We start from the raw sequence: 27,735 nt of genomic DNA on the forward strand, positions 1-27,735 counted from the left end.
CATATATATATTTACTTACAAGTATATTCTAATGTTCATATGTGATGTGCTTTGTAACTGTTATTTAATCTGATTCAAGCATGTGAGTCAATGAATTATGCAATACTAGAGAAGAAATAAATGACTTGCCAGTAACTGTAATTCTCCAGTATTGGTATCTTTCATAGATTCACATGCGACCCACCCTCTTCCCCTGAGAGGCTCACCTGTTCTTTAGCACCAATACATACACTTGTGCTCTGAACACCTGAGACACAGAAGCCTCTGAGGTGCGTGTTCTAGAGGGTGCTGCAACATTCATGATTGGTTGAAGTTTGGTTTCTTTTAAATGATAGAGATTTGTTACTAAATTATGGCCTTCCTAAGCTATATTTAACATTACACTGCTTTTCTAAATGTACTGTGGGACTCACACTTCTTTGCCAGGGAGTAATTCAAGCATGTGAAACTATGAAAGATACCAATACTGGAGAAAACATGTAAGAAACTTTTTGTCATCTAGGTGTACATACTGCTTTACTTACTAGACTTTCTTGTACTCAAAAGCTGTGGTTCGTAACATCTTTCAAGAACCCCCGTCAGCTCGCTCTACTTATTTTCTATCAGTGCATGGACCCCTGAATACTTTTCGTCTAAAATGTAAAATACTTTGTTTTTTCATTGCTTGGGTCACATATACAACAAAAGGATTCACGCACTCATTCAGGTGGTTGCTCTTTTTCATCTGTAATGGACAGGGCCTGGATAGATCTCTCTTATCAATCTCCCTTTGATTGATAATCATTTGTCCTTTTGGATGGCCCTCAAAACTCAGCTCTGTGATTTGGCTTTTAAGACTTGGTTGTTTGGTTCAGGTTTTTCAGTTCTATTCTGTAGTTACCACCATCTAGTCTCAAGTTGTCCTTGTCTGAGTGACAGTTCACTTAATAATACTATGACCATTATATTTTAGCTTATGAAATATCATCTAAATTATCATAGCAGAGGCAGACTAGCAACAAAAAATGATAGAGTAAGTCTGAACTTTTTTTTTTTTACATATGAGAATACATTTTATCGTTGATTGGCATTTGTGGTTTTGGGGCTGATCAAGTAGATGAGTACAATAATAAGTCAATGAATGTATCAAAGAATGTATTAGCAAGCACACAATCCATGTAGCAGTTGTTTGCAAGAATGAATGGGAAAGGGACTGCGTGGTTAGATGGGTGAATAAGCACTATGATGAATGGATCATCAAGTAGATGGATGGCTGAATGAATGGATGAATTCATGATTTGATGCATACATGGCTGAGCGTGTGTATGGCTAGATGAAATAATGAGAATACATAAATATATTGATGGATAAATTGGTCAGTGAGCCGATGAGCAAATGCAAGGTTGAATAAATGAATGGGTGAATGATTACTTAGATTAATAAATAATTGCGTAAAAGGAGGAGCAAGTGGATGGATGCTGGGTGGATAAATATCATTGATGGGTGGGTGACTCTCTGGATGCATAGACAGATGAGTACATGCATGGCTGGATGAACTGATGAGAGGGCATATGTTAATTGATGGGTTGAGTGAGTGAGTGCATGATGAGTGAGCGAGTGTATGTTCATGAATGGTTATCTCAGTGCATTGATGGTTGAATGGGTGGTGATTGTATTGGTCAGTTTTTGACTGAATGAGTTTCCCTTATTCTGCTGTACCCCTGCCACCAATCCTACTTGATTATTGTATAACTCCATGATGGCTCACAGAATGCTTCAGGGCAATGCCTATGCCTCTTTAAGTGTGATGTACTCCCAGAACCTCTTTATCCAGCCACTGGAACACCATATTTCAGCTGGCCCTGATGCACAGACATGCTTTTATAGGGTGGCTCACTGCTGTTCCTCCTTAGCCGTACTGGAATTGCTACCTTAATGCATTGATGCCTGCTTGCAGTTTGCAGCCCCTGATACCTTCCTGCAATAATGTAATAGGCTGAAGTGGAGCTCCCCAACATTGACCAGGCTAGGTTTGGGCCTTCCATTGGCTACTTACCAAAGATTACTGATCCCTCCTGACCCTTCTCCTCAGGCTAAAACAGAGAGGCTCACATGCTTTCCCTCCACTTTGACCTGACTATGCTTGTTTCTTGTCCTGGTTGTTCTTAGCTCAGCACAGTGTGCCTCATACTGTGCCAGTTGCCTTTGGCCTGACACTTGAGTGTCTAAAATGCTTCCCACCTCTAAACTGACCATTGCACTCTCTCCTAGCTGCTCACATGTGCTGTGACTGCCATTCTCGTCTGTATTAAGCAGGTGGAATTCTTTCTCACAGTTCAGCTTTATATTTTGCCAGTATACAGGCCTGTGCTCCAAATTGTACAGGTCTCTCCTTTCCAAACCTTGCTGTAATCATTTGGTGGCTTTCCGGTTACCTCCCCTTAGCATATTGGAATTGGCCTCTGTTGGAAGCAAAGCAGAGACAAACAGATCTTTTAGCTCTCCTAAGGAGAGGGAGAGGTAGAAAGTAAGCCCTATTAGAATTCATCCATGTGCTACACCAGTGACATAGCCACATGCCGAAACTATGAAAAAACGCCATTACATTTTACCAATAGTTTATTAATGTGGATTGTCAGTATGGGCAACAACCATTCGCTGAAGGGTAGGAAGCAACCTTTACCTTCCTCTCTGTGTAGATTGTATTAGCTGTGAGAGAGAGCTAAAACTGTATCTTGCCAGACCTCAAAATGACCTGAAAGAGGTATGTGGATATTACTATGACAGTCTTCTAATATTTCAGACTCATAACAATCTGAAATAAACTAAATTTGTTTAAGGCATTGGCAGAGACAAGTGTAAAAGAACGCTGCATTAAATATTGTCTTGCATTTAGTTTCCCAGGTTTCTCAAGCAATTACTCAATACATAAGTGATGACAGTGAAAGCAGGTTTCTTGGTTTCAAATCCAGCTTAAACATTAGTGTACACTCTAAATCAAACATTATAATGCATGCATGTTTTATGAATCCATTGAAAGTATGGCATGTCATGGCATCTGTGTTCCAGGACATAAATAGGTGGTTAGGATTTGCCATATTTTGTATGGCCAGTGCAAATGCTATACCTTTCTCCTTTGCTAATCTATCTCGGCCCTTTTGTACGTTTTGTTTGATTGCCCACAAAATGCCATAATGTAAAATAGTCGCTTGTTTTCCATACCTTAATCTGTTAGAATACCATTACATCACAATTAGCATTGTGAAAACATCATACTTAGTGCAGCATTACTGACAGTCACAGGACTAAAACAATCTATCCAAATAGAGGTACCACTTTGTTAAAAAAAAAAAAAAAAAAAAAACAGTATACCATAACATAGCATAAATGTGAATTCCCCTTACCCCAAGTCACCAGTCACTCAACTCCAGGAATGACTGGCCTGTCCTCACAAGCCAGTACACTTCTGCATTGGGCATTTCAAAAACATAAATGGCAGCATTATCAATTAATATCTACCACAGTCAAGGAGGCTTTAGGTCTGATTTAGCCTTCATCAGTTTCTAAGGTTTTGTGTCAGGATTCAATTGATAAGCCTTTACATGTTTCTTTAGTGCAGGACTATTAGAGCAGGCTTCTCTGACGAGCCGTTTGTGAGCTACTGGGTCTCCAGCTATCTGTAAGTAGTCCTCCTGTGCGCAGCCCAGTCTACTTTGTTTAGAATCTTTTGCTTTGTTGATTAACATATGTATAACAAAATTGCAGGTATTTTCAGAACTCATTGGCTGATGTTTTGGAGAAAAATGGCTCATTTTAAAAAATATATTTAAAGCTTGATATCGATATTTCAGTGATAATTTATGCAGCGTTTGGGAGACTTATTACTAATATTATAACCTTTGTTCCAGGGGCATTGCAGCTATGACTGTTAAGTATTACAGGCAAAGAGGCATTCAACATTGACAAAGCATTTTATACATTAGTACGTACAGCCACGCGTGATGTAATGAGGTGAATACTGGTACTTTAACATTTATATGACCCCTCCAGCTGCCCTTTTTTGAGGTTTCTGGTTCAATGTATTGATCCATGTGAATAATACACAATTCATTGCATCATTAACGTGATTCAGTCTCATGCTAGGATAGGTTTATGCAATGTCTTCTCTCAGTTGCCTCATGGATAGAGGAAAACTACCTAAAGATCACTACAAATAAGACTGATTTGATTATAGTTACAAAGAACAAGCATCTTTAGAGTGATCGGTGGTGGGCTTTGTAATTCGGTCCATTGCCTCCCCAGCTGACTTGTTAAGATCTTAGGTGTGAAATTCGATTGTCAACAGCAGATCCTGGTATTCTCTTTCAACTGCTTTAGGTTACTTAAAGTTCTTACTAAGGTATTGAATTTACTTGCATGCTTCAATAACATCTCAGCTTGACTACCATAATGCTTTATACCTTGGCCTTCCTAAAAAAAAAAACTTGCCAGTAAATTTCAGCAGGTGTAGAACTCTGCTCTTTCTTCATCTTACTAGGTGTTGCACTGTTTCATCTAAACTAAAAGACCTTTGGCTTTCTGTCCAAAAGAGGGTTCAGCTTAAGATCCTGCTTCACATACATAGGCCTGCCTTTCACAGAGGCCCACTCAGTATTCAGAAATTGTTCAAATTCCATGTCTCAGTGAGATTACTCAGATCTTCTAATGCTTTTCAAATTCTGCCCCACACTTGCTCGGAGGAGGCTCTGCGGCAGTCTCACAAAACACATTTTGGAGCTCTTTCCCCATGTCTTTGCTGTGAATCCAATAGAGCTAGGTTCTCTGAGAAACTGAAAACATGCCCTTTGCAAAAAAGGAATCTTAGCTACCTTCCTGTACATTGACCACTGCTTCCTCCCTCTTCTTGTTTCTCCTGATTTATAGTGCCTTGAAGCTCTGTCTTGAGCATAAGTTACACTTTGTAAATCATCTCTAAAATTTAAATATGTTCCTCCCTTGTATTAATCTTCCACCTTGGTAAAGCCTGCTTTGGAGGATATCCATTTGTAATAGTGTCTGGCCAATATGCTACATATTGGCAGGCACCACAGGCGAATTTCATGATCCTAGAGCATGGACCTACCTAGAATGTGTGGTGTGTATTACAGACATCAGTATCTAGAGTCCCTGAGTGCCCTTGGGTGTGCCATTGTATGTGCTTTATTGCCTAACAAGATATTGACTATTGAGTCATCCCGTTGCAGTGGTATAGGCTGCATCAACTGAGCCACTAAGTAGGGTATCTCTAAATTGGGCATGCCCAGTCTCCTTGCTGGAGGGGAAGCATTGCTTCTCAGTAGCTAGCCTCTCCCTTTTACCTGTCTAACAGTAGGTTATTTAATTTCCTGAAGGAAAGTCTATTCACAGGCATTGCTTGAAAAAAGTATAATATTCTTATCAGTATCAACATTTTGATAATGGCCCCCATACCCAAAGGGAGCAAGGGCAGTTCCCTCCAGAATGTAGTTGAGGAACAGTGAAACTTTACAATATTTCTCTGTATCAAGTGATCATTAACGTGATATAGCCAAACCCCATATTTAAACCTGTCTGGATCCAGGTCAATGAAATCGCCATGTTGCTAAGGTGGCAACTTTCCTCCGTAGCATGAATCTGGAAGAGGCTGCTTTTGTCCTAATTTATTCGCAGCCCGAAAGTGCTCGGAGTTCGGACAGGAGTTCCATCTTCCCCTACAGATGGGACTTTGAGTCCCATAGATAAAGTAACACATCATCTTATATAGGGAAGTGATATTGGGGGTGGGAGGATGAGCAACAGTGACGACCCACTTGTGTGCTCTGGAACGTGCACGCCAAAGGCTCAATAGCTAAGGAAAAAAATAGTGGCTAATCCCTGATGCATATTCCTATGATTACTCCATGTTCTAGAAAACACTCTTCAACGAATGTATTTCTCATCTAGATCCATCCTCTGTAAAATTTCAAACAGGCCAAACCATTATAACATAGGCCTTCTCAATATCCTGAGAGGCCATCATAATTATTGTTTGGAGCTTTGGGAGCCTTGTCTATTAAATAAAAAGCCCTTTTAGGTTCATAGGTTCATCTGTGTGTGCCTACCCGTAATCCACGTTAGTAAGAGTGAACAAGGGCACAAGTTAGAAGGGGCCCCCCTATTGGCTAGTAGCTTCCCTGTAATCTTGTACTCTGAGTTCAGAGTGAGAGTGGTCTGCAGAAGTGTTCATCCGTCTGTTTTTGGAAGTACTGCTGTTGGCGCTTCCCTTTTGGTTCCTAGAAGAACCCCCATCTCTAATGAATCAGTGTACATATTTAGCATTGTAGCGGTCAGTTGGGCCCTGTAGATAAATAACATAAACTTGTCTCAGTAATCCACCTGTACCAAAATGCCAGGTGTTTTGCCCTTGACAAAAAGGTGGGTAGCCACATTGATGTCCTGAGTGGTTACGGTTCTTCCAGTGCTTCTTTGCTGCTCGTTGAGTTTTAAAGAACTTTATATCCTGGAGAAAAGGACTCGCTTCTTGCTGATTCACGTCTGCTGCTGTAGAGTACAGTGACTCATAGTACTTGGCAAATACTTTGTTTATTTCTAATTAAGTGTGTACCACTTCTCCCACTCAAGTTCTGACTGCAATTATTAGTTTCCTGCCAGCTTCACTATGTACTAATCAAGCTAACAACTGACCAAATGTTTCTGCCACCCAGTGTTGTTGGGCAACATGTATTTGTTATAGTCAATGCCTCTCAACCACCAAAAGGTCTGCATGCTCCTTCATTGCTTTCACTTTGTGTACAGGCACTGGTTTCCAGTCCCATAGTATTTTCAGGGCATCTATGGTTGTCCTCTTTTTCAGGATTCTGACAGTTAATCATCATTTTGACCCTTTAAGTGGTCTTCCAGCATACCAGTCTTACTAAATCCATAAAGCCGTCCCATTTGAGAGTTCCATCTGTCACTGTGTCCTCATTCTCCCTGAAATAGTAATTGATGTGGTTCCACACCTTTGAGCGAAAAACATGATGTAGTACCTCTGGATGCAACCTCCAGGATTATATTATTGGTCTTACCTAATGTTAATAACAGTGGGTTGTGATCTGAAAATATGTGGCTTCATTATTCAGAATGTCAAACTTCCAATGTTTCTCCTAATGTGGCCAAAAACATATGAAACAGTGTATTCATCTAGTGCATGGGTGAGTAGATTAATATATTTGGCCCCTAGGTACATCCCCCACTGCCTCCTCCATTGAGCAAGGTATTGTGTTCTGCAGTGGGATCCTGGCAAGGAGGGTATCGACTTGTCTTTCAACGTGTCCATGGCATGTCACATGTCTAGAACATATAGCAGCTAAAGTCCTGACCATACTGTTTGATTAGCATTTGGCGCATAGAGACTCATCAATTTCAGATGTTTACCTTCCAGTGCTCCCCAAAACTATGGCATACCTGCCTTTAGTGCCCATAAACGTGGTGTTCCCTATGTATGAGACCTTCTTCGATAATGGGAAATGTGTGTCGTGTGTCAAAAACATAGTAGTTCTGGTCCTGAAGGTAGTGTATTTGAGTCATGTTTGGCACACAGTGACTTATCAATGTCAGATGTTTACTTTTCAGTGCCCCCATCATTATGGAGTACCTGCCTTCAGTGTCAATATTTACACATCAGGGATCAGGTTGGTATCCCTGGAATAGGAGACTGCCGCAGCACCTTGTGTGCCTGTTCAGTCTCAGAATGTTGCAGAGAAGATCCATTGTAGACATTCTCTATCATCCACTGCTCAATAAATACTTTGGTTTCTGGCATTAGGCGTCCTCTGTGTTTCCTCTGTTGCAGAGAGTTTTTGTGGGCCTTGGCCTCGGATTCTTCTGTAGGCCTCAGGAGGATAAAGTAGTTTCATTAATGGTAACTGTTTCTGGAAGTTTGTTTGTGGACCGCTCTTAGCAGTGTAACAGTCTATCTTACCCATCCTCCCCCACTCCCTCCAAATGTTGTTTTAGTGCCCCTGAAGGTCTGCAGGATGGCCTCAAATGTCCTTATAATCCCTCAACATTATTTCAACTGTCCAGGGTTGCAGCGATTTGTTTGGGAGCCTCCTGCCCTTTATCTCCTGTAGGGGGGTTGCCTGATCTGGGTTTCACCATCATGGGGGAGGGGAGGATGGCTACTTTGTGCCTGAGCCTCACTGTTTTCTGTTTGGCCAGGTGACTGGCAAGGGCTGACTTTTTGCTATCTTCCTGCTGCCGTAGTTGCATACTCCCTTACAGTGCAATGTTCTTGTGGATGTAACTTCTGTTTGAAGTTCCTTGCAGGGACCCTCGCAAGAATATTAGGAGAAGCCACCCCAGCGATGTGGCCTCCAATTGTTGCCCCTCAGTCCTGATGGTAACGCCTCTGTGTTTTTAGTTGCTGTGTGAATTTTACTGTTCCAACTTGGGAATTAGGTTATTCCCGGTTCCAAAGGGCAGTTACAAACAATTCACGCTACAATTATGTAGAATGCAGAGCAATATCTGCCTGCCACGGTGGGGCCCTTATCAGCATTACACTGTTCAGTTTTGTGGGTAGGGGTGTGACTAAAGCCTCCAATTATGGTCTCTGCTCCAATCTCGAAGTATGCCCATGCTCTATTTTTCAACGTTTTGATGTAAAGCGCCTTCATGTGGTCCAGGTGTGCTTTATCAATGAATAAAGGAATTAAAATTATTTTAGTTCACTAGCTTTTTGTTCTTTGTACCTCTCTGTTGGGAAGGTAATGGGTCTGCAGTACCGCCATAAGGATCGAAAAATCTTCAAAAAGGACGGAGTTAATTAATCAATGTAAACTTGCATAAATATATCAACAAAAGAGCTACTCCCGTCAAAGAATCCCCACAACGTATTCCAGCTCCCATTTACTCCTCCCCTACATTCTAAAGCACATTCTTTATAGTTTCAAAACATAACAACAGATGTTTCGGTTTGGATAACAACATATGTAACTCATCTTTCTCCCCCCAAAAATATTTTTTTTAAATCATGGTAATTTTTATGCAATGTAATTTTTTTTTTTTTTCATTTAGTCTTTAAATTTGGCAGTTAATCTGCCTGTTCTGATACTATTTGCACATTCCTTAGTAACATTATGATTCACAATGGAAGACAAAGGAGCATTTGCCTTTTAGCTAGCAGACACACATGTTGATGATGCAAAAGTATTGTTTCTAAATGTAATATTAGGTACATCAAAAAATGCATTACTTCTTTCTTCTCCCTTCCCCATTCCATCCTCATCATTTTCCATCAGCTCCTCTGTTTTCCCTTTGAAGAAGGAAACGCAACTAAAATTCCAAACTGCACCACCAATCAGACATACTGCGTTCTTAAACACTTCAGTAGCTCACTAGTTTAGACCAACATGCTAATCCCTTGCTTACAGGTATGTTTTTCTTCAGGCACACTGAATCACCAACTTATACACCCTTCTTATGAAAACTGCCCCTTCTTTTACCCATGTTGAGCTTAATTTTGTGTTTATAATCCTCACCTTATATTTTGAAAAATCAACATCACCAACTTTGATGGTTCCTTAACTACTACGACACAAGATTAGTGCTTGGCTTGCACCCTCTCAGCAACTCAAATGGACTTGACATAGTCACAGAATTTGGAGAGGACCTAAAAGTTAATAACATTGATTGCAATACCTTCCTCCAATTTAAACCTCCTTTGATAGCCAATTGAATGGCATCTTTCACCACTCTATTGAATCTCTCAACTTGACTATTCAGGTTGGAACACTGAAAATCTCTTATAAACAATCATGTCAACAGTGGAGCTCCTCCTAGTCAAAGAAGCTCCTCAACAAAGTCAGTCTCCCATTTATTCCTCCCCTACATTTTAATGCACTCTTTTTATTCTGTCAAAACATAACAGATTTTTCAATTTGAATAACAATATATTATAGCTTTGAACCATAACTTGCATGCAGACTCAGACATTTTAAAAGTGCACATTTTGTTACGTGCTACCTGCTTATCTCAAAATCTAATGAAGGAAAACAACAAAGTAAACACTTCACATTCTCAATTTCCCTCTCATTTTAGCATTATTTTTTTTTGCATTACAGTAAAAAATGAGTCTTCAGGAAAAATTATCGCTTTTCAGGGATGGTCATTTCTATAAATTGGAGATGGAATGATATAGTTGCAGCACTTTTCAAAATAGAGGAACTGTTCATGGCAGCAATATAGTTAGTTATGACCTATTGCCCTTCAGTATCCATTTTTATAGTTCGGAGTTTGATATAATTTGTACCTTGATTAAATCCATTTGAAACGTTCAGTATTTTGTGCGAATGACAGATGTCTTCACTGATAACCACAAATTTTAAGAGTCATCCCATTCCTATGAATTTGTTGATGGTCAGAGATATCAACATTGAAGGTTCTGTATTTAACAGTACATTTATTGGGTTCAGCGTGACCCCACAGTATAGATGGCTGACATTTCAACCATGCTTAAATATCTCCATGCGCAAATGTCAACGTGCGCATTCCTATCCCTGGCCAAAGCCAAGTTCAACGTGTAGCTGTTGTAGGACTGTACTTATTATGTACTCTTCAAGCTCCTCTCCAGCCTTGCGTAGAAACTAGTGATTTGAGATATGAGCTTGTTGCCATTTTTATAAGAGGACGTTCAGGTATTGTAAATATTTTGACTGTCTGCTTCTCCACCCTGTATTTTACATCCAGTTTTCATATTATGGCATTTTTTGAAGAATGTGGTAGCAAAATGAATTCATTGAAGTGATTCTGATTCTTATCATGGATGCACATTTTAAATACATAAGACTTCATAATTTTGTACATCACTAATTTTGAGTTCTGTAAATTTAAATGCTATTGCTGTTTTATGTTATTCCCTAGGCAACTATGGGATTTCAAATGTCTTACCTTCAGCACCTGATATGGCTCATTTTAAACAAGGAGTGAAGTCAGTGGCCGGAAGACTTTCTGTTCTTGCAAATGGAGTTATGACCACTATTCAGGTTAGTAAAATCATTAGAAAATGGCATAAAGTGGTTCTTCCCACCAAGGGTCAGAGATCCTCAAACTATGTGATGTTTAAAATATAAATTAGCATTGTCAAAATATCCCCGACAACTGTATACTTTCTGTATGAAGAAATCCTGAATAACTTGTATGACTCCGACAGAATACAGGCACATGTATGTCTTTATTGGTATTATTTGGTCATCAGTATTTTAACTTAATCACAGCACATAATAATGAACAATGACTTCTATGAAAAAGCACACACAGAGTTTGGTAAAACTCACAGTAGGTATATCCTTCACTCACCTTCATTCTCTACCTTCATGTGACTTCACTCACTTCCTCCCACTCTTACCCTTTTCTTAAATGTCAAACAGAATATATAAAACATATAGATCTTGTGTGTTAAAATTATTCTTGACAATGTTTCCTATTGTACTACAGCTTTAATTTATGTTTCATAAATTTATAACGATTGCTGGGAAAATAATATTTTCTGTCTATCAACAAAGTTCACTTGTAATTATGAAAGATACCCACTGCTTTCCACATGTAATAAACTATCCATCAAGTCTTCTAACTTTAAATATACTCATCTTTTCAAAATGACACGCTGATCATGATCATTATAATGTGACCTCTTTGTCTCTGTAACTTTAAATGTCTTCCTTTCAAAATGACCCACTGTTCATAGTTATTGTGGCTTGAACTCTTAATCTCTACTAGCGCCTTCTTCAGGAAAGCCATTTCCTATCCAGTATCTCAATAGATTACCTCAGAAATATTCTAGTGGAGGAAATAGATCCTCCAATGAAAAAGGGCCGCTTCTAGATGTATATGCTGCTACTAAGAAGGTCTATCAACTACTCAATGGAAACCATTTTAAACTCCTTAAAGAGGTCTTAGGGACAAGGAGAATATACAGGGAGTGCAGAATTATTAGGCAAGTTGTATTTTTGAGGATTAATGTTATTATTGAACAACAACCATGTTCTCAATGAACCCAAAAAACTCATTAATATCAAAGCTGAATATTTTTGGAAGTAGTTTTTAGTTTGTTTTTAGTTTTAGCTATGTTAGGGGGATATCTGTGTGTGCAGGTGACTATTACTGTGCATAATTATTAGGCAACTTAACAAAAAAAAAATATATACCCATTTCAATTATTTATTATTACCAGTGAAACCAATATAACATCTCAACATTCACAAATATACATTTCTGACATTCAAAAACAAAACAAAAACAAATCAGTGACCAATATAGCCACCTTTCTTTGCAAGGACACTCAAAAGCCTGCCATCCATGGATTCTGTCAGTGTTTTGATCTGTTCACCATCAACATTGCGTGCAGCAGCAACCACAGCCTCCCAGACACTGTTCAGAGAGGTGTACTGTTTTCCCTCCTTGTAAATCTCACATTTGATGATGGACCACAGGTTCTCAATGGGGTTCAGATCAGGTGAACAAGGAGGCCATGTCATTAGATTTCCTTCTTTTATACCCTTTCTTGCCAGCCACGCTGTGGAGTACTTGGACGCGTGTGATGGAGCATTGTCCTGCATGAAAATCATGTTTTTCTTGAAGGATGCAGACTTCTTCCTGTACCACTGCTTGAAGAAGGTGTCTTCCAGGAACTGGCAGTAGGACTGGGAGTTGAGCTTGACTCCATCCTCAACCCGAAAAGGCCCCACAAGCTCATCTTTGATGATACCAGCCCAAACCAGTACTCCACCTCCACCTTGCTGGCGTCTGAGTCAGACTGGAGCTCTCTGCCCTTTACCAATCCAGCCACGGGCCCATCCATATGGCCCATCAAGACTCACTCTCATTTCATCAGTCCATAAAACCTTAGAAAAATCAGTCTTGAGATATTTATTGGCCCAGTCTTGACGTTTCAGCTTGTGTGTCTTGTTCAGTGGTGGTCGCCTTTCAGCCTTTCTTACCTTGGCCATGTCTCTGAGTATTGCACACCTTGTGCTTTTGGGCACTCCAGTGATGTTGCAGCTCTGAAATATGGCCAAACTGGTGGCAAGTGGCATCGTGGCAGCTGCACGCTTGACTTTTCTCAGTTCATGGGCAGTTATTTTGCGCCTTGGTTTTTCCACACGCTTCTTGCGACCCTGTTGACTATTTTGAATGAAACGCTTGATTGTTCGATGATCACGCTTCAGAAGCTTTGCAATTTTAAGAGTGCTGCATCCCTCTGCAAGATATCTCACTATTTTTGACTTTTCTGAGCCTGTCAAGTCCTTCTTTTGACCCATTTTGCCAAAGGAAAGGAAGTTGCCTAATAATTATGCACACCTGATATAGGGTGTTGATGTCATTAGACCACACCCCTTCTCATTACAGAGATGCACATCACCTAATATGCTTAATTGGTAGTAGGCTTTCGAGCCTATACAGCTTGGAGTAAGACAACATGCATAAAGAGGATGATGTGGTCAAAATACTCATTTGCCTAATAATTCTGCACTCCCTGTAGAGGAGCACACTCCTGGAAAACTAAATTTGCACCTCTTCAGTGCCCATTTAGTTTAATGTGTTTACAGTTCATTGGTTTGTTATGATAAATATACATATCGGTGTCCATTGTAGTTGCATGCTACAATGCAAGAACAGTTGACCATATTACATTACACTATTCATATATTTCATAGTTGGTACCAGTGTACTAATAAACACAGAATCACACTTTTGTTATTAAAGGGCAAATGTCATATACAATGTTATCACACAGTGCAGCTTAACTGATTTGATAAAACAATGTTAGGTGCCTCAAAGATTCCATTCTAAAATCACTTTACATAGAAAACAGAGACCATACTCACATGGCATAGTTATTATGATTTGTATCTTACTGCACTGTTTTAATTCCTTGCATTCGGATTAGGATCAAACACATTTATTTATAGCTATTGCATGTGAAAATGCATAGAATAAACCTTACATGGAGGTGTGCAGAGTTTGATATGTTATTGCCTTGGTTGAGGGAGAAGAGTAGACTCCATGACCCAGTCAACAATTTGCCTCTAATAAATTCTAGGCCCTTCCCACATATAATACTCGTCCCAGGCGATCATCATACAGTCTTTACTTGAAGCATATCAAGATAAATGCAATGCCTTGTTAGCTCATAAAAAAATTACAATTACTTTTACTGTTAGAATAATATATTGTCTCTCTCTAAATAATAATACAGTTGCACTAATTACTAGTATATTAATTTACTAACTTCTCATGGACCACAGAAGGGGATATTTGTTTTATGTCAACAACCTTAACATATGTAAGTTGCATCCTCCGTTCATCATCACTAGATGTACATTAATATTCACAAATATTGAATATCTGTCTATTTGCAGGATCCCAGAACAATCTAGAGGTGCTGAGTAAAATGTATTTTTAATTATTTTGATTACAATTAAATACTCAACTTGGACAAGCAGCTGGGAAAGAAGTCTATTTTAATTTGTAATTAAACCGATTGATTAGGAAATAAATGCATGAGGGGAGCCATATAAGCAAGAGCCTAACAAGTGAGAAAATGGACACTACCGCTTTAAAACAATCTGCTAACTCATGATCAAAGGGTGTGGTACAAGGTCAGTTAATATAAGTTTATTTTAATGATTCAGGTAAGAAAAGGTTCTTCATCGCTAGTTCTCTAGCAATTCTCCTTTCTCTACCATGACAGCAGAAAAGGTTAAGAATTAAACTGAGAGACCCAAGATGGAAAAATAATATTATTAGCAAGTAACCTTTCCCTTTCCTTTCTGGGATTGTCATAAATATTTATTATCGTTGAAAAAATGTCTCTCATCCATTGTGCCTGAAGGAAATCCGAGATCATTCATGTGAAGTAAAAGGATATATGAGAGGGGCATCTTATGTGAGCTTCGGGGTCTTAGATAAATTTTAAAGACGGAAACCATAAACCAGATTTAATCAAAACAAGAAGGTAAAGTAATGTTGGCTCATCTTTGTTCTAAGATCAGAATTTCTCCCTTTTGAAGCCATCGAATGCTCTGCCACCAGACACTTGGCCTGCACAGACTCAAATGACAGATGTCAAATTCGGGTACAGCAGGCTGTGATAAATGATAGTGAAAGCCATCCTCAGTAGACAACCTCATCTGCATAGCAGTCTTGTGTGATGGCTATTATAAGAGAAGCAGGTTGGGAAACAGTCAGTTTGGACTGAGAACAGTATTATTAATCTTGGACAGCTTTGACATGACCACTTAAAAGAAGACATTAAAAATGTTCTCATCCCAGTTTCTATCTAGACGTAAAACAGTGTTGCATTTTTTTTAATCTCTTAGTATATTTTTGCAGATAAATAGTTCTTTAAAAAATGTGATTTGGGTGCATGGAGGTAGAGATGGTCAATGTTGCAAAATGAATGAAGAGATTCAGGCAGAAATACTAGAATTACAAGTACGCATATGTTTCTTCCCAACCTGAAGTAAGAAGAAAAAAGTTTAAAACTCAGACTGTGCAGTTTTATGCGCACTGCACAAAATTAGAAAGCGATATGGGCTTACTGTGCACTTATTAATACAGGCACAGTGCAGAATGAGAATATCTGCCTTCGGTAAACTGCATAACCTAAACTTGCCATATAATGAGCAAAGCTCAGGTGGATTCACACAAGTGTATTACATTTCTGGCCAGTGTACTACTTAACTTCCATAGAGTGCCTAGTAGGGAAAGTGACCATTTGTGGCTATCGAACCTTGCTGCATACCCAATGCCAAGTATGTTCCATAGATCTTTATCGCAGCTGAAGACATCTTGGGGACATTCAGAAAGTTGACCTACGAATGCATTTTGCAGATTGTTTGACATTGACTTTATGGTTTGTAACTCACATTTTCTTGCTTTCCATTTGCTGGCTTTGGTTGTTTTAGGCTGTCCATCTTGAATTTGGTACTTCTCTTGCCAAAACCTTCTTTATGGTATCCTTCCGACTGCTCCTTTTCTGTAAACCAGCTAGTAAATCTGGTTCTTATCTTGTCCCATTTGCTGTGCATTCAAACACCGAGGTCAAATGTCAGACACTTTCTTCCGAGGACGCTTGTTTACTTTTCTTTCTCTGACTTCAAAGTGAACGGATGTGACAATCTTTACTGAATACTGGGGGTAGGAAAGAGTTTGTATAGCACACAACAAGATTTAAATGAAGTGTGTAAGTATTTGAGAATATATCCGAATTAGGAATACAACAAAGAACATTTTGTTGAAAACAAATACTTTATTATGATCAGAACAAATCATTATCCTAAGTGATGCAATTTCCACACATTTTCGTCTGGGTACTGTATAGATTGATTAGTAAAACTGTATTTGTGAAAATGTAATGGTCATTTCAATTGAAAATAAGTTGTCTGTAATGGCAGTGTACTACCACACCATGAATACTCCACTCTACACCACTCATCTCTACTCTGCACAACTCCACTTTACATCACTGCTCGCTACACCCCTTCACATTCCAACTCTCTACTCTACCCTTTACCCCTCTGCTCTATGTCAGTGCACTCTTTGCCACTCTACACCACAGCACTTTCCACCACTGCACTTTTACTACTCCAGTCTAGGCCACACCATTCTACTCTGCACAACTCCACTCTACACCGCTGTATTCTACAACACTCTGCCACTGCACTCTATGCCAATACACTTTACTCTATAACACTCAACTCCATGCCCTGACACTCTATGCCAGTCCACTGTATGCCACTCTAATCTACTCTGCACTACTGCACTCTATGCCACTGCACTCTACACCATGTTATGTCATTGCACTCTATGCCACGCTGCACAATTGCACTCTATCCTGCACAACTCCACTTCACTCTACGTGATTTCACTCTACTCTGAAACAGTCTACTCTACGCCACTGCACTCTACGCCACTCTGCACCACTCAACGCCATTGCGCTGTTCACCATTGTACTCTTAACCACTGCATTTTATGTCACTGCACTCTCCACAGCTGCATTCATTCACTGCACTCTGACACACTACTCTGCAACACTGCCCTCTCTGCCACTGAACTCTATGCCATTCTACTATGAACTACACCACTGCACTCTGACACTCAACTCTGCACTCTACATCACTGCACTCTGTACCACTCTTCTCTGTGCCACTCTACACCGCTGCACTCTGTGCCACTCTGCTCAGCACCACTGCACTCCAGTATACACCACTCTAATCTACGCCACTGCATTCTATTATGCTGCATTGTACACCGCTGCATTGAAAGCCACTGCACTCAGTGCTGCTACCCTCGACTTCACTATACTCTGCAGCACCCAATGCCAGTCCACAGTGTATGCCATGCTACCCAACTCCACACTATGCCAATCTAATATACAACACTCTCTGCCAGTCCACTCTACAACACCCTACCCCAGTCTTTGCCATTCCACTCTACAACACTCCACACCACTCTCCTTCACGCCACAAACTTTTAGCCATGGTGAACAGCAGACACGCTAGTGTACAGCATGCCTAAAAAAGCATTGGCAAAGCCAATAGATTTTGCATAGGCAAAACCTATTGGCTTTCCCTGTGCTTGTTTATTGTGATGGTTGTCCTCAGGCTTCAGTAACCTAGAGTCCTGTGATACTGGAAAGTTAGCCTATTATCACAGGAGCATCTTTCAGTGATCTGTAGGTTGTACCTTTTTAAGCATTGTGTTCCTTTACTGAATTACAGTGTTTGTGTGTTACTTTCACTACTGGGCCATTTAGTTTTCATTCTGCTACATTCGTGAAGCCAGTGTCATTATGCTGATGTAACTGCACAAAGTATAGGTCAGTGGAGTGCCAAAGAGCAGATTGCAAGTTTACAAAATACTAAACTGCACTTGGAACAAGAGTGAAACACGCTGAAAATAATTAATCCACAGTCATATTTTACTCACACCAACAAGCAGAGATGAAGAGCATTGGGCGGACCCAATAGTGTTAAACATAAAGTAAAATTATGAAATCCTGTTTTTCATCTTGGGGTCTTCCTCACCATTCATAGCTACTTTAATAAATATTCTACAGTGGAGGGAAAACTGGAGCAGTGTATATAAAATAATACACATACGTAAAATCCCATAATTAAATAAAAACACATGCTTGTTTCGTTTGTGCAGAAAATCCAAATACCTCCCACAGTGTCCCACTGCAATAGAGCCCTTAGTTGCATTTTCTGCTGAATGTAGGAAGATCCAGGAATCATACTGCCTTCCATGGGTTCAGAGAGTTTATTCAGTTAGGAGGTTTTGTTGATATGTTAGTTCTTTTAACATTTGCTGATTAAACAAACATGATTTCCTTCCGTTAAATGGGTTTATTTAGCAGCAGCTGTTATACAGAAATTCACACATTTTCTCCTTGAAGGGTTTGCTCACTCCCCTCCACTTATATCTCCACTACTTAGGTGTGTTTTTGTTGTAAACATAATAGGCAAGAAATATAGCCATTCTAAAAGCCCTTCCTGCCTCCCCAGACCATGCAGCTGAGGTCTGTCTAATCTGCAGATTCAGTGACCAATTATACTTCGTTCATAGTGTGAACAACGCTCTCAGAAGCACTATGTAACAGTAGCTTCAACAGTATTGTAAATGATGCACACTATCTTGCACAAGCGAAATTTACACCGGAAAACACGACTATGAATTAAAATTCAATGATCTCTGAATCTTGTGTGGGTGCTACCTCCTCTCTCCAGATTGATACAGTAGAATCCATTGCTGTTAAAGTCCAACAACTATAGGACTGAACAACATCTTCTTATAAACAGCCCTAAAATGTGCCAGCCCCCCTCTTCAGTGCCAGAGTCACTCACAGCTGCAAGTTGTGGGATCAGCTCTCCCTATGGAGAACTTAAAATTCACTGAACAAAAGCATTTTACAGTCTCAATCATAGCCCTGAAGAGACCTCTCCTAGTATGTATACAGTATGCTGCCCCAACTGGCTTCCTGCATAGGGCACTTGTCACCTATGCTACTCTCCAGCCACACATACAAGCTGTGCCTTGCAGACTTTACTGGGCAGAGCAGCAGTAGTATGTCACACCAGTTGCAGATGGGCACTATACAAATACTAGATAATATACCATGTTAGACACCTCAGATGTTTTTGCATACTTTCTTCCTTATATCATTCTCATTACACAGATATTGCTCCAGTAACCACTACAGGCAACAATTAGGAATAATCAATCAAGCATAAACAGAACCTCGACCGATTTACTCTTAGCTTGTTATTCCTGTGTATACTTTTTAGCTGCCATCCCTCACACCAGCTTTGTCTCTAGTTGCAGAGGGCACCACCACATACTGAATCCTTCTGGTGCTACTCACACCCTGCAGACTCCATTCCTGCATGATTTACATCCAGCACATCTACTACCATCTACCACATACAGATTTATCCTCTCTGAGAGACAGACACACACTTGCACACTTCATCGCTCTCTCACATATGCCTAAACCTTCTCAAAGTCTGCCAATCACACTCTGCTATAATAATTAGTCCCATAGCATGTTGCTAGTTTTTCCCCTGTCTGGTTCAGCATTATACCTTACAAAGCCTCATCAGGGTTAACCTATATTCACATGGCAGACCACCTTCAAACCAACTTTATTCTGCAATGCATGCTTTTCCATAACAGTCACATTTGGCTCAATTCAGAAAGATGTCTTCGTCTGTCAGCGTATGTTACTAACCTAAAATTTCTCCATTTATTCCTTCTAAGAATTCACAAAATGATTCTTGGTAGGAATAAATTGGTTTACTACTGTATATTTGTCTGCAATGAATGTGGCAAAACCTGCATTAGTAACTCCCACACCTGAAGTGGTAAGTGGGTGTTACAAAGCTCCATTATCCTCGCAATTATGTGAATACCCTCAAACATTACGTGTTTGGGCATTCACAAAATGAAATCTGGCCCCCTTCCACCCTGAAAATTTTAGGAAAGTTACTCAAGCCATTGATATGAGTAACTCCTCTCCCAGATATTAAACAGTGAGCACCCTAACCCTGAGTGAATCAAGTTATTATATGTGAATTATGCCAATGGTAGAGCCTAGTCCCAAGTCCCTGTTAGTGAGGACAGGAGGTACCTGAGTGTTTTTTTCTAATGTCTGGTTAACTTTCTCCATTTGACCATCCGTTTGAGGGTGGTAAGCAGTGGACAGGGCTATTTCTATGCCAAGTGAAGAACAAAAGGCCTTCCAGAATCTTGATGTGCTTTGACTTTCATGATTGGAGATAATTTACGTGGGCAAGCCGTTGAGTTTGACTATATGGTGTAGGAACAGAGTGCTCAGCTCAGCAGCTGTTGATAATTTCTTGAGTGGCAGGAAATGGGCCATTTATGACGAGATCGACGACAACTAATGCATGTTTCTTAGATTCTGGTAAATCTAATAAAATCCATGCTGACTGTATGCCATGGCTTAGGGGGAATTGGCAAGGGTTGGAGAAGACCAGCGGGAGCGAGGTGAGAGCATTTATTTAGAGCAAAGGTTGGGCATAAATTTACATGCTCATAAACATCTTGGCGCATGGTTTTCCACCAGAATTTTCTTGAACAGTTTTCTAAAGTCTTTTGTATACCTGGGTGTCCAGCCAGAGCAGAATCATGACTCCAGACTTGTACTTGATGTTGCAATTCCTGCGTTGAAATGTACAATTTCCCTGCTTGTAAGTAATAGTCCTGTTCGATCGCGTTATATGGTTTTCTGAGCCACTGTTCCAGGGGTAGATCATGAGATGCCATCTAGACATTATCCATGAAGCTATCTGTTGTGGTTAGAGATAGCACTTTTTATGTAGGTATTGTACTGGGAGAGATACAAGAACTAGCATTCTCTGGATGCCCTATACGTGACAAGATATCTGACTGAAGTTCTTTGATCCCTGGTCTGTATGTGATAATAAAATCAAAATAGCTGAAGAAGTGAAGCCAGTGCATTGGTCTAGGAGTCAAAGCCTTAACTGAACTAAAGAATTGCAAATTCTTATGGTCGGTGTAGATGGTGAGTGTGTGCTTTGCTCCAAGCAAATGATGTCTCCAGTCAGTAAATGCTGTTTTAATAGCTAATAGTTCTCTTTCGGCAATGGTATAAGTTTGTTCAACTGAAAGCCGTTTTTTAGAATAATAAGCTACAGGATGGAGATTCCCTGTTTGTGGATCTTTTTGCGATAACACACCTCCCAGTGCGAATGGGGAAGCATCAGCTTTGCCATAAAATGGCTGCTCAGGATCTGGGTGGCGTAAAATGGGAGCAGAGGTGAAACCTCTTTTGAGAGTTGCGAAGGCCTTTTCTGCTGCTCGAGACCAAATAAATGGTTGTCCCTTCTTTAATAAGGTGGTTATTGGGACCACTATTTGTGAGAATTGTGCAATGAAGCTCCCATAAAAATTGGCGAAACCAAGAATCTTTTGGACATCCTTACCAGATGTAGGGATTGGCCATGAAAGAATAGTGCCTACCTTTTTATGGCGTTCCATTCAGGGAATACCAAAAATAACTCCAAAGGAGGGGGGTTCAATTAAGTCAAAGGTTGTTTCTTCTGTATGCCCATTGTCACATACTATGGTTAACGGACAAATGTGAAACAGAATAAGGCCAGAGGACAAGGCTGAGCCATCAACTGCCCTAACTGGTTTGGGTTTTACTTCAGGCCATCTAGTCTCAGTAATTAAATGGTTGAAAGTAGTAATGTAACTGAGGAGGTCCTTGGACCCTTGTTGTACATTTAGTAATTTATCACAAGACTGGATAAAACATGTTTCACAAAAAATCGCGTTAGGGCAGCCTTAAAAGAGACACAATTATATAGGATGGGATCATTGCTTTTCAGTAAGTGGAACAGACCAATTGGCGGCAACAACACCAAGATAGGAAACTACAAAAGCTACCTTAACAGCATCCCATCCTAGAAAAACAGGATAATAACAAGACTCCTACAATCAGTCAAAATACCAATATTTTTGCAGGATTCATATATGATTGTGCAAAGCAACAACCGTGGAACCAAAACTGTTGTAAGGAGGTACAAAATAACACATAATAACATGAAAAAAGGTTTCCAATCACAACCAGAACAACCTAAAATAATTCAAATCTATATTAATGACCCAATTAATCTCAGAGTCACAGCCGGCCGCTCCTATTGTGGTTAACCGCGTCTTGGTGCAACGGTGCGTTTTTCATTTACTTTGGAGCATTCCCCAGCCTAGATGACTCATAAGGGAATTCTGCCCTTCATTTCCCAGACACCATACAGTAGGAACGAACAAGGGATAATTATCCAGTCGCATACATTACAAGTTTTTGGTGACTTGTATTTGTGGGTACTATACAAACTTTGTAAGTAAGATATTTTTATGGTTACCCGGTGGTGTTGTGCACACTAGGTGGTTTGTTTTGGATTAGGTGTCCCCTTCTATCTGTTTTGTCCTGATGAGACAAAAACGTCAAAACGTCGTCAACTGTGCTAAGAATGAATTATTTGAGATTAATTTGGTCACTAATATGGACTTGAATTATTTTTTGGGGGATACCTTTTTTCATATTATAATGTGTTAATATATATGTCCTAATAGTTTTGTTTCACTGTTTGAGGGCTTTGCACAATCGTGTATGAATCCTGCAAAAAAAGTATGTTGGTATTTAGACTGACTGTAGAAGTCTTGTTATTATTCTGTTGGTTTTTTTAATTATTTTTTTTGTTTATTTTTCTAGAATTAGAGGTTCTTTCCCTTTTCCTTGTCTCAACTGCTAGAATTCTATGATTGTGGTTTGCTATTTATAACATATCCGTGTTTTTTTTTTTTAAATATTGTTATGGCCCAGGTTTTCCTAATTAGGGCTGCCTTTGTTGTACTATAAATTGCCCGACATCAGCATATGATCAAAAATGAACATCTTGTGGCCTGAAAGAGAATTTACTCAGTGCCATCTGGAAATACTCTGTATGAAACAACATCAGTCACATGCATGCGTGTTACATATTTATATAGAAAGAAATGGGTGAGCATGTTAGCGTAGATGCTTAGGCCAGCACCACTAGTGAGTACAAGTTAGTCACACTAAAAACGTAAGTAGACAAACTCTCAAAATAGGATATGAAGGTTACGTTTTGTGGAAAGCTTTTACATCGCTTTTAAATATGTTGCAGTCCAAAGTATAGCTGTAGAAGAAATCTCTCTAAAAAAACAGGGATACAAACTAATTTCCATTCTTTATCAACTGAGGCCAATGGTTTGAAACACAACTGTGGCATACCCGTGAAAGAAATGCAAATTAATCTGCAATAAACTGCATTATGTGCAAGCCAGAAGAGAAAACAACACAGTATTCATCTCTATTAGCTGTTAAGCATATAATAGTTGAGATAACTATTAGCCACTGTATTCAGTGCAACTGAGTAAAAGGATGGAACGCAGTTCATTTACCTCACTTTTCTTTCCCGTTTAGTCCATTGTTTATTCAATCCAATGTATCCATTTGCATTCACACATATTTAGAATTATTGAGACATCCCCACCTCGTGGACGGTTGCCAACTTTCCCAGTAACAAGCCACCTCAAAGCTTCCAGGGTATGCCTCTTTGATTTGAAAGTGTCTCACAAGTAGTGCCCCAATTGTTCCCAGTGTAATTTGTTCTGCAAAGTTGCATTATTCTTGGTTTAATCCTCTGCTTGGTTTGTCTAACCCATAACATTTTGCATTGACAAACAGTCCCCTATACTACACGCATGCTGTTGCAATTGGTCAAATCATTTAAATCAAACATTTGTGCTCAAAATATTTTGTCTTACTACATAGTTTGCACACTTAACATTTGCCACATTTGTAATGCTCAATTAAGGGAGGAAGGTTAAAAACTAAAAGCAGCTGAAATCAACAGGTGAAACACCAGGGAAGAAGAAACATGGGGGAATGGGTGGAGAAACACTGTTTCCACCTATGGTAGTTCCCAGTCTTTCATAATAGGGAGTACTTCTACACCCAGCTGAGTTAACGATACCAGTGGTATCTGCAATTCTGGGAGCAGAGGAGCTGGGAATATTAAGGTGTTCAAAACCACCATATATGTTATGTCCGAGAGGTCTCCTTTATATGCAGTGGTGAGAAGTAACCCAGTAAGGTTTGGGGTGCAGTAACTATGCTGGAAGATTGCAAGTGTCCTTTTAGGGTTCTTTTCACCACTTGCACAATGTTGGCGCATCGTTGCTTGTGGCGACTGTGACCACCTCCTGCCACATCCTCTCCAATTATCACTTTCATTATTAGGAGATCCTTTTAGTGATTACCAAAACACTCACTTCAACTGTTCATGGAAATTTTGTGCCTTTTCTTAGTAAGAGTGCCTTTCCTACCTTACAGTCTGTCAGACTAGGAGGGGATAAGCAGGGTGTTGATGCTGATGGAGTGCTGCCCCCAGGGGCTACTTGCGTTGGAAGCATCTCCTCAACCTACAGTCTGCTGTGGAGTCCCGTAGAGGCCAGGCTCTCATAAAGGATGTAATGTGATTTTAAGTAGCAGAGCCTTTGCTATACTGAACGTTTCTGCTCACTTAAAATGTATAATACCAATCTACCCCACCCCCCAAAAACAAGACTGTTTCAATGTTAAGGCCTCTCATGATAGAATAGCAACAAAGACTCAGACTTGTCAGATGTCTGTTTAAGGCCAGGTCTGAGTCAAGAATGAAATCCCTACATCTGCATAAAAGAGGTCTTCCATCTCCTGCGAGTTGAAACTGCTCAATTCATCCTGTGCAAAGTTATATTTGTTTAAAATATTATTTAGATTTAGTCCAGAGCATAAGAGTAATATTGTAAAAGCACTTCTAAGTGTAATCTTGGGTTCTCGGGTGAGCAGTAAATACCAGCCCTGTAGTTTACAGTGCTTACCCCGTTGTTTTAGGACTGAGGGAAAGTCTGTTTAGCAGTTGATGCATAATGGGTGTGAACAAGTTTGCGGTGTAAAAATGGAAAAGGATACTTAACTGTTGCAATATTATAATGAAATATCGATGTTTTACTTAGGCCTTTCAGAAGTCCTTGCGACTAGTGCTATTCAGAGAGTAGATTTGGATCCTCGGGTATAGGCCCACTCTCACGCACCAGGAGGATATGGACACTTGTTGGGTGACTCTTTGGTCCACGGTGAATCCTGTTCGCCCTTCTTACATGTGTAAATACTGCGTGCATTCTGTTCAGACACTTCTATCATACTTTGTTTGCTCAAGTGTTTGTGTCTTGATTTCCAGATTGCGCAGTGCCTTTGACACCTGTATTTGCCATTCGTAATCCTTCAGTTCTTTTTAATCCCAGTAAGCTCATAGCACCGAGTCCCATGGATTCAATGCTCTTCGAGGCCACTTTCGTAACCCTCAGTCGTTTACACACGAGTATAGATTTCCATGTTCAAATCAGTGCCAAGGAAGTGTGGATTGGATACCGACCTGTTGATAACTCCAAATGTTAAATATTAGAAATTATTTGTATTGCGTGGAAAGTTGCCCATCCACTGTGCCTTTTGCAAGTGTTTACATTTTTATTCTTGAAGTTTTGTTTTATGCTTTTAAAAAGGTGGCTGGAATTGCAAATCTTAAAATCCAAATAGCATTTTTATGTTTAGATTGTTAAAATAACATACAAAGCCTCCAGTTCAAACTGAAAGATATCCTTATGCTAATAACCGATGTTTATTGTAACCCAACTCAGTGGTACTCATTTTATGGAGCTTGGGAGGGTGAATGGTTGAATAGACCCTGGAACCTGAGCCTGTGATAGTGGTGTTACACAGAGATGCCTGCCGACCCGTTTGTGTATCTGCAGTGTTGATCTGACATTTGCTGTTCACTTTTGCATTATATTGTTACTACATATCGATTCACTTTTTTTGTTCTTTTTTTTTTAGGATCGGTACGGCTCCTAAGAAGCTCGGAAAGAAATACTTGTGTGCAATGTGACTGGAGTTATCAACAGACAGCAATTGTTACCATCCGGAATTGTATGGATAATGGTTCAAAACTATTGGATATTTTGTGGAATTGACCTGTTTTCTGTTCGTTATACGTGTTTTTCTGTTTCTATTCTTTTGAGAGAAAAGTGTAACCTTTTTTTCCTGTAGTATTAGCTTTAAAGATCCATATCTTAAACATATATAAAGCTTTTCTTCCTTTTAGCTTTACCTTGAGGTCGATTCATATAAAACATTCAATTGTTACTAGAGTGAAATGTGCTCTTGGTGTTTGGCATACTTCACATGGTGGTAAAATATGTGTGGACCTAAACCATAAACAGCCTTTTATTTTTCCAAATGATGTCAAATATTTCAGCTCTCAGGGCTGTTACTATGAAAAGGAGATGAAACAATAGGACCAAAAGGTGCAATTTAGTAAATGGAAACAAAATAGCTCGACCAGCTAAGCCACCCCTCTGGATCAGGCATTGGTTGATCTCTGTTTTTCTCCTTCGATTGTCAATATCAGCTTTGGCCTTTCAACCAATCTTTGAATGAGTTGGCTCCATATGCTTTTTTAAAAATGAGGACACTTTGTGAAACTGAAATTAGAGCAAGACAAAAATAAAACTATCTAGTATAATATTGCTAAATCGAAACAAACATAACATTGTTCCTTGAAGCTTTTTATGATTCCCGTTCAGACAATCATATGTAGTTGGTTGGAATAAATAATTCCAAGATGCTCAATGGGAATATTAAAAATAACTTGCACAAACCCTTTATTTGGATGTGGGTCTAAGTTCTATTTATTTTTGATAATTTTTAAGACTTTAAAACTGAGCTGCAATATTCCTTAAGTGCTTTGAAGACAGGATTCACTGTAATAGAATTATATGTATACATAGCAGGTATTTATCATTAGAGGACCAAATCAGTAACTAAATTTAATTGATTTCTACTTCGTACACTACGTGTGTGGTTAGATTTTATTTGTAATTTGATCTTTCTTTCATGGAAACTTACCAGTTTTGGTATGGATTATAAGCAAGTCTATGTGGCTGTGTTTTAGACAGCAAAACGTGTATTGGCAGATCGAAATGTACTTGTTCAGAATTTTGTGAATCTCTCAATTTCCAGATCATAAAATGTACTACAAATTTGTACACTGTTAAAGATAGTAGTATTTTTTTTTTCAAGAGTTGTGACAGTGCAATCCGCTAATAAACAAAACTTTTCAACAAATATATTTTTTGTTTTGTATAATGAAATGGTAAACTGTGGTGTTCCTGTAGACTATGTTGACACTATCTTTGTTAGATAGTTTAGGATAAAGTGTCTACACAGGACTGGGGCCGGTTTTGAATCTCAGGAACGCCCAAACACAAGTGAAATAATTTGCATTTCATAAAATGAGCTCTCTTGAGTCGCTACCAAATGTAAACCAGAAAGGTTTATTAAAATATTTTAAGACACATTACAGAAGGCAAAAATAAATAGCATTCTGAAAATCAGTCAAAATGCATAGTAATCTCTCATTTGGGAATTAGCATTAAATACAGAAACCAATTGCCACAAAGGCCAGCAACAGTTAAAGCAGTAGACACAGCATGAGCAAAATATGCTAAATAGTCTTCAGTTTCAAGTATGAGACACCCTGACACAGATCTGAGCTTTCTATCAGAAACCAAGAAAACTGG

The 27,735-nt window shown here is 39.4% G+C and overlaps 1 protein-coding gene across 2 annotated transcripts in view; it reads left to right on the top strand.

The window, feature by feature from the left end:
- The window catches only part of ARFGAP3 (ARF GTPase activating protein 3), a 326,353-nt gene extending 299,071 nt beyond the window's left edge, over positions 1-27,282 (top strand). For both annotated transcript variants that reach the window (XM_069228315.1, XM_069228317.1), the window contains 2 exons: positions 10,903-11,024; positions 25,991-27,282. In XM_069228315.1, coding sequence (XP_069084416.1) covers positions 10,903-11,024; positions 25,991-26,008 — 140 coding nt within the window. In that variant the 3' untranslated portion in view covers positions 26,009-27,282. The remainder of the gene's footprint in view (positions 1-10,902; positions 11,025-25,990) is intronic.
- The last annotated feature ends 453 nt before the right edge of the window (positions 27,283-27,735 follow it).

This window comes from Pleurodeles waltl, chromosome 4_1, assembly GCF_031143425.1.
Source record: "Pleurodeles waltl isolate 20211129_DDA chromosome 4_1, aPleWal1.hap1.20221129, whole genome shotgun sequence".
Taxonomy (NCBI): Eukaryota; Metazoa; Chordata; class Amphibia; order Caudata; family Salamandridae; genus Pleurodeles; species Pleurodeles waltl.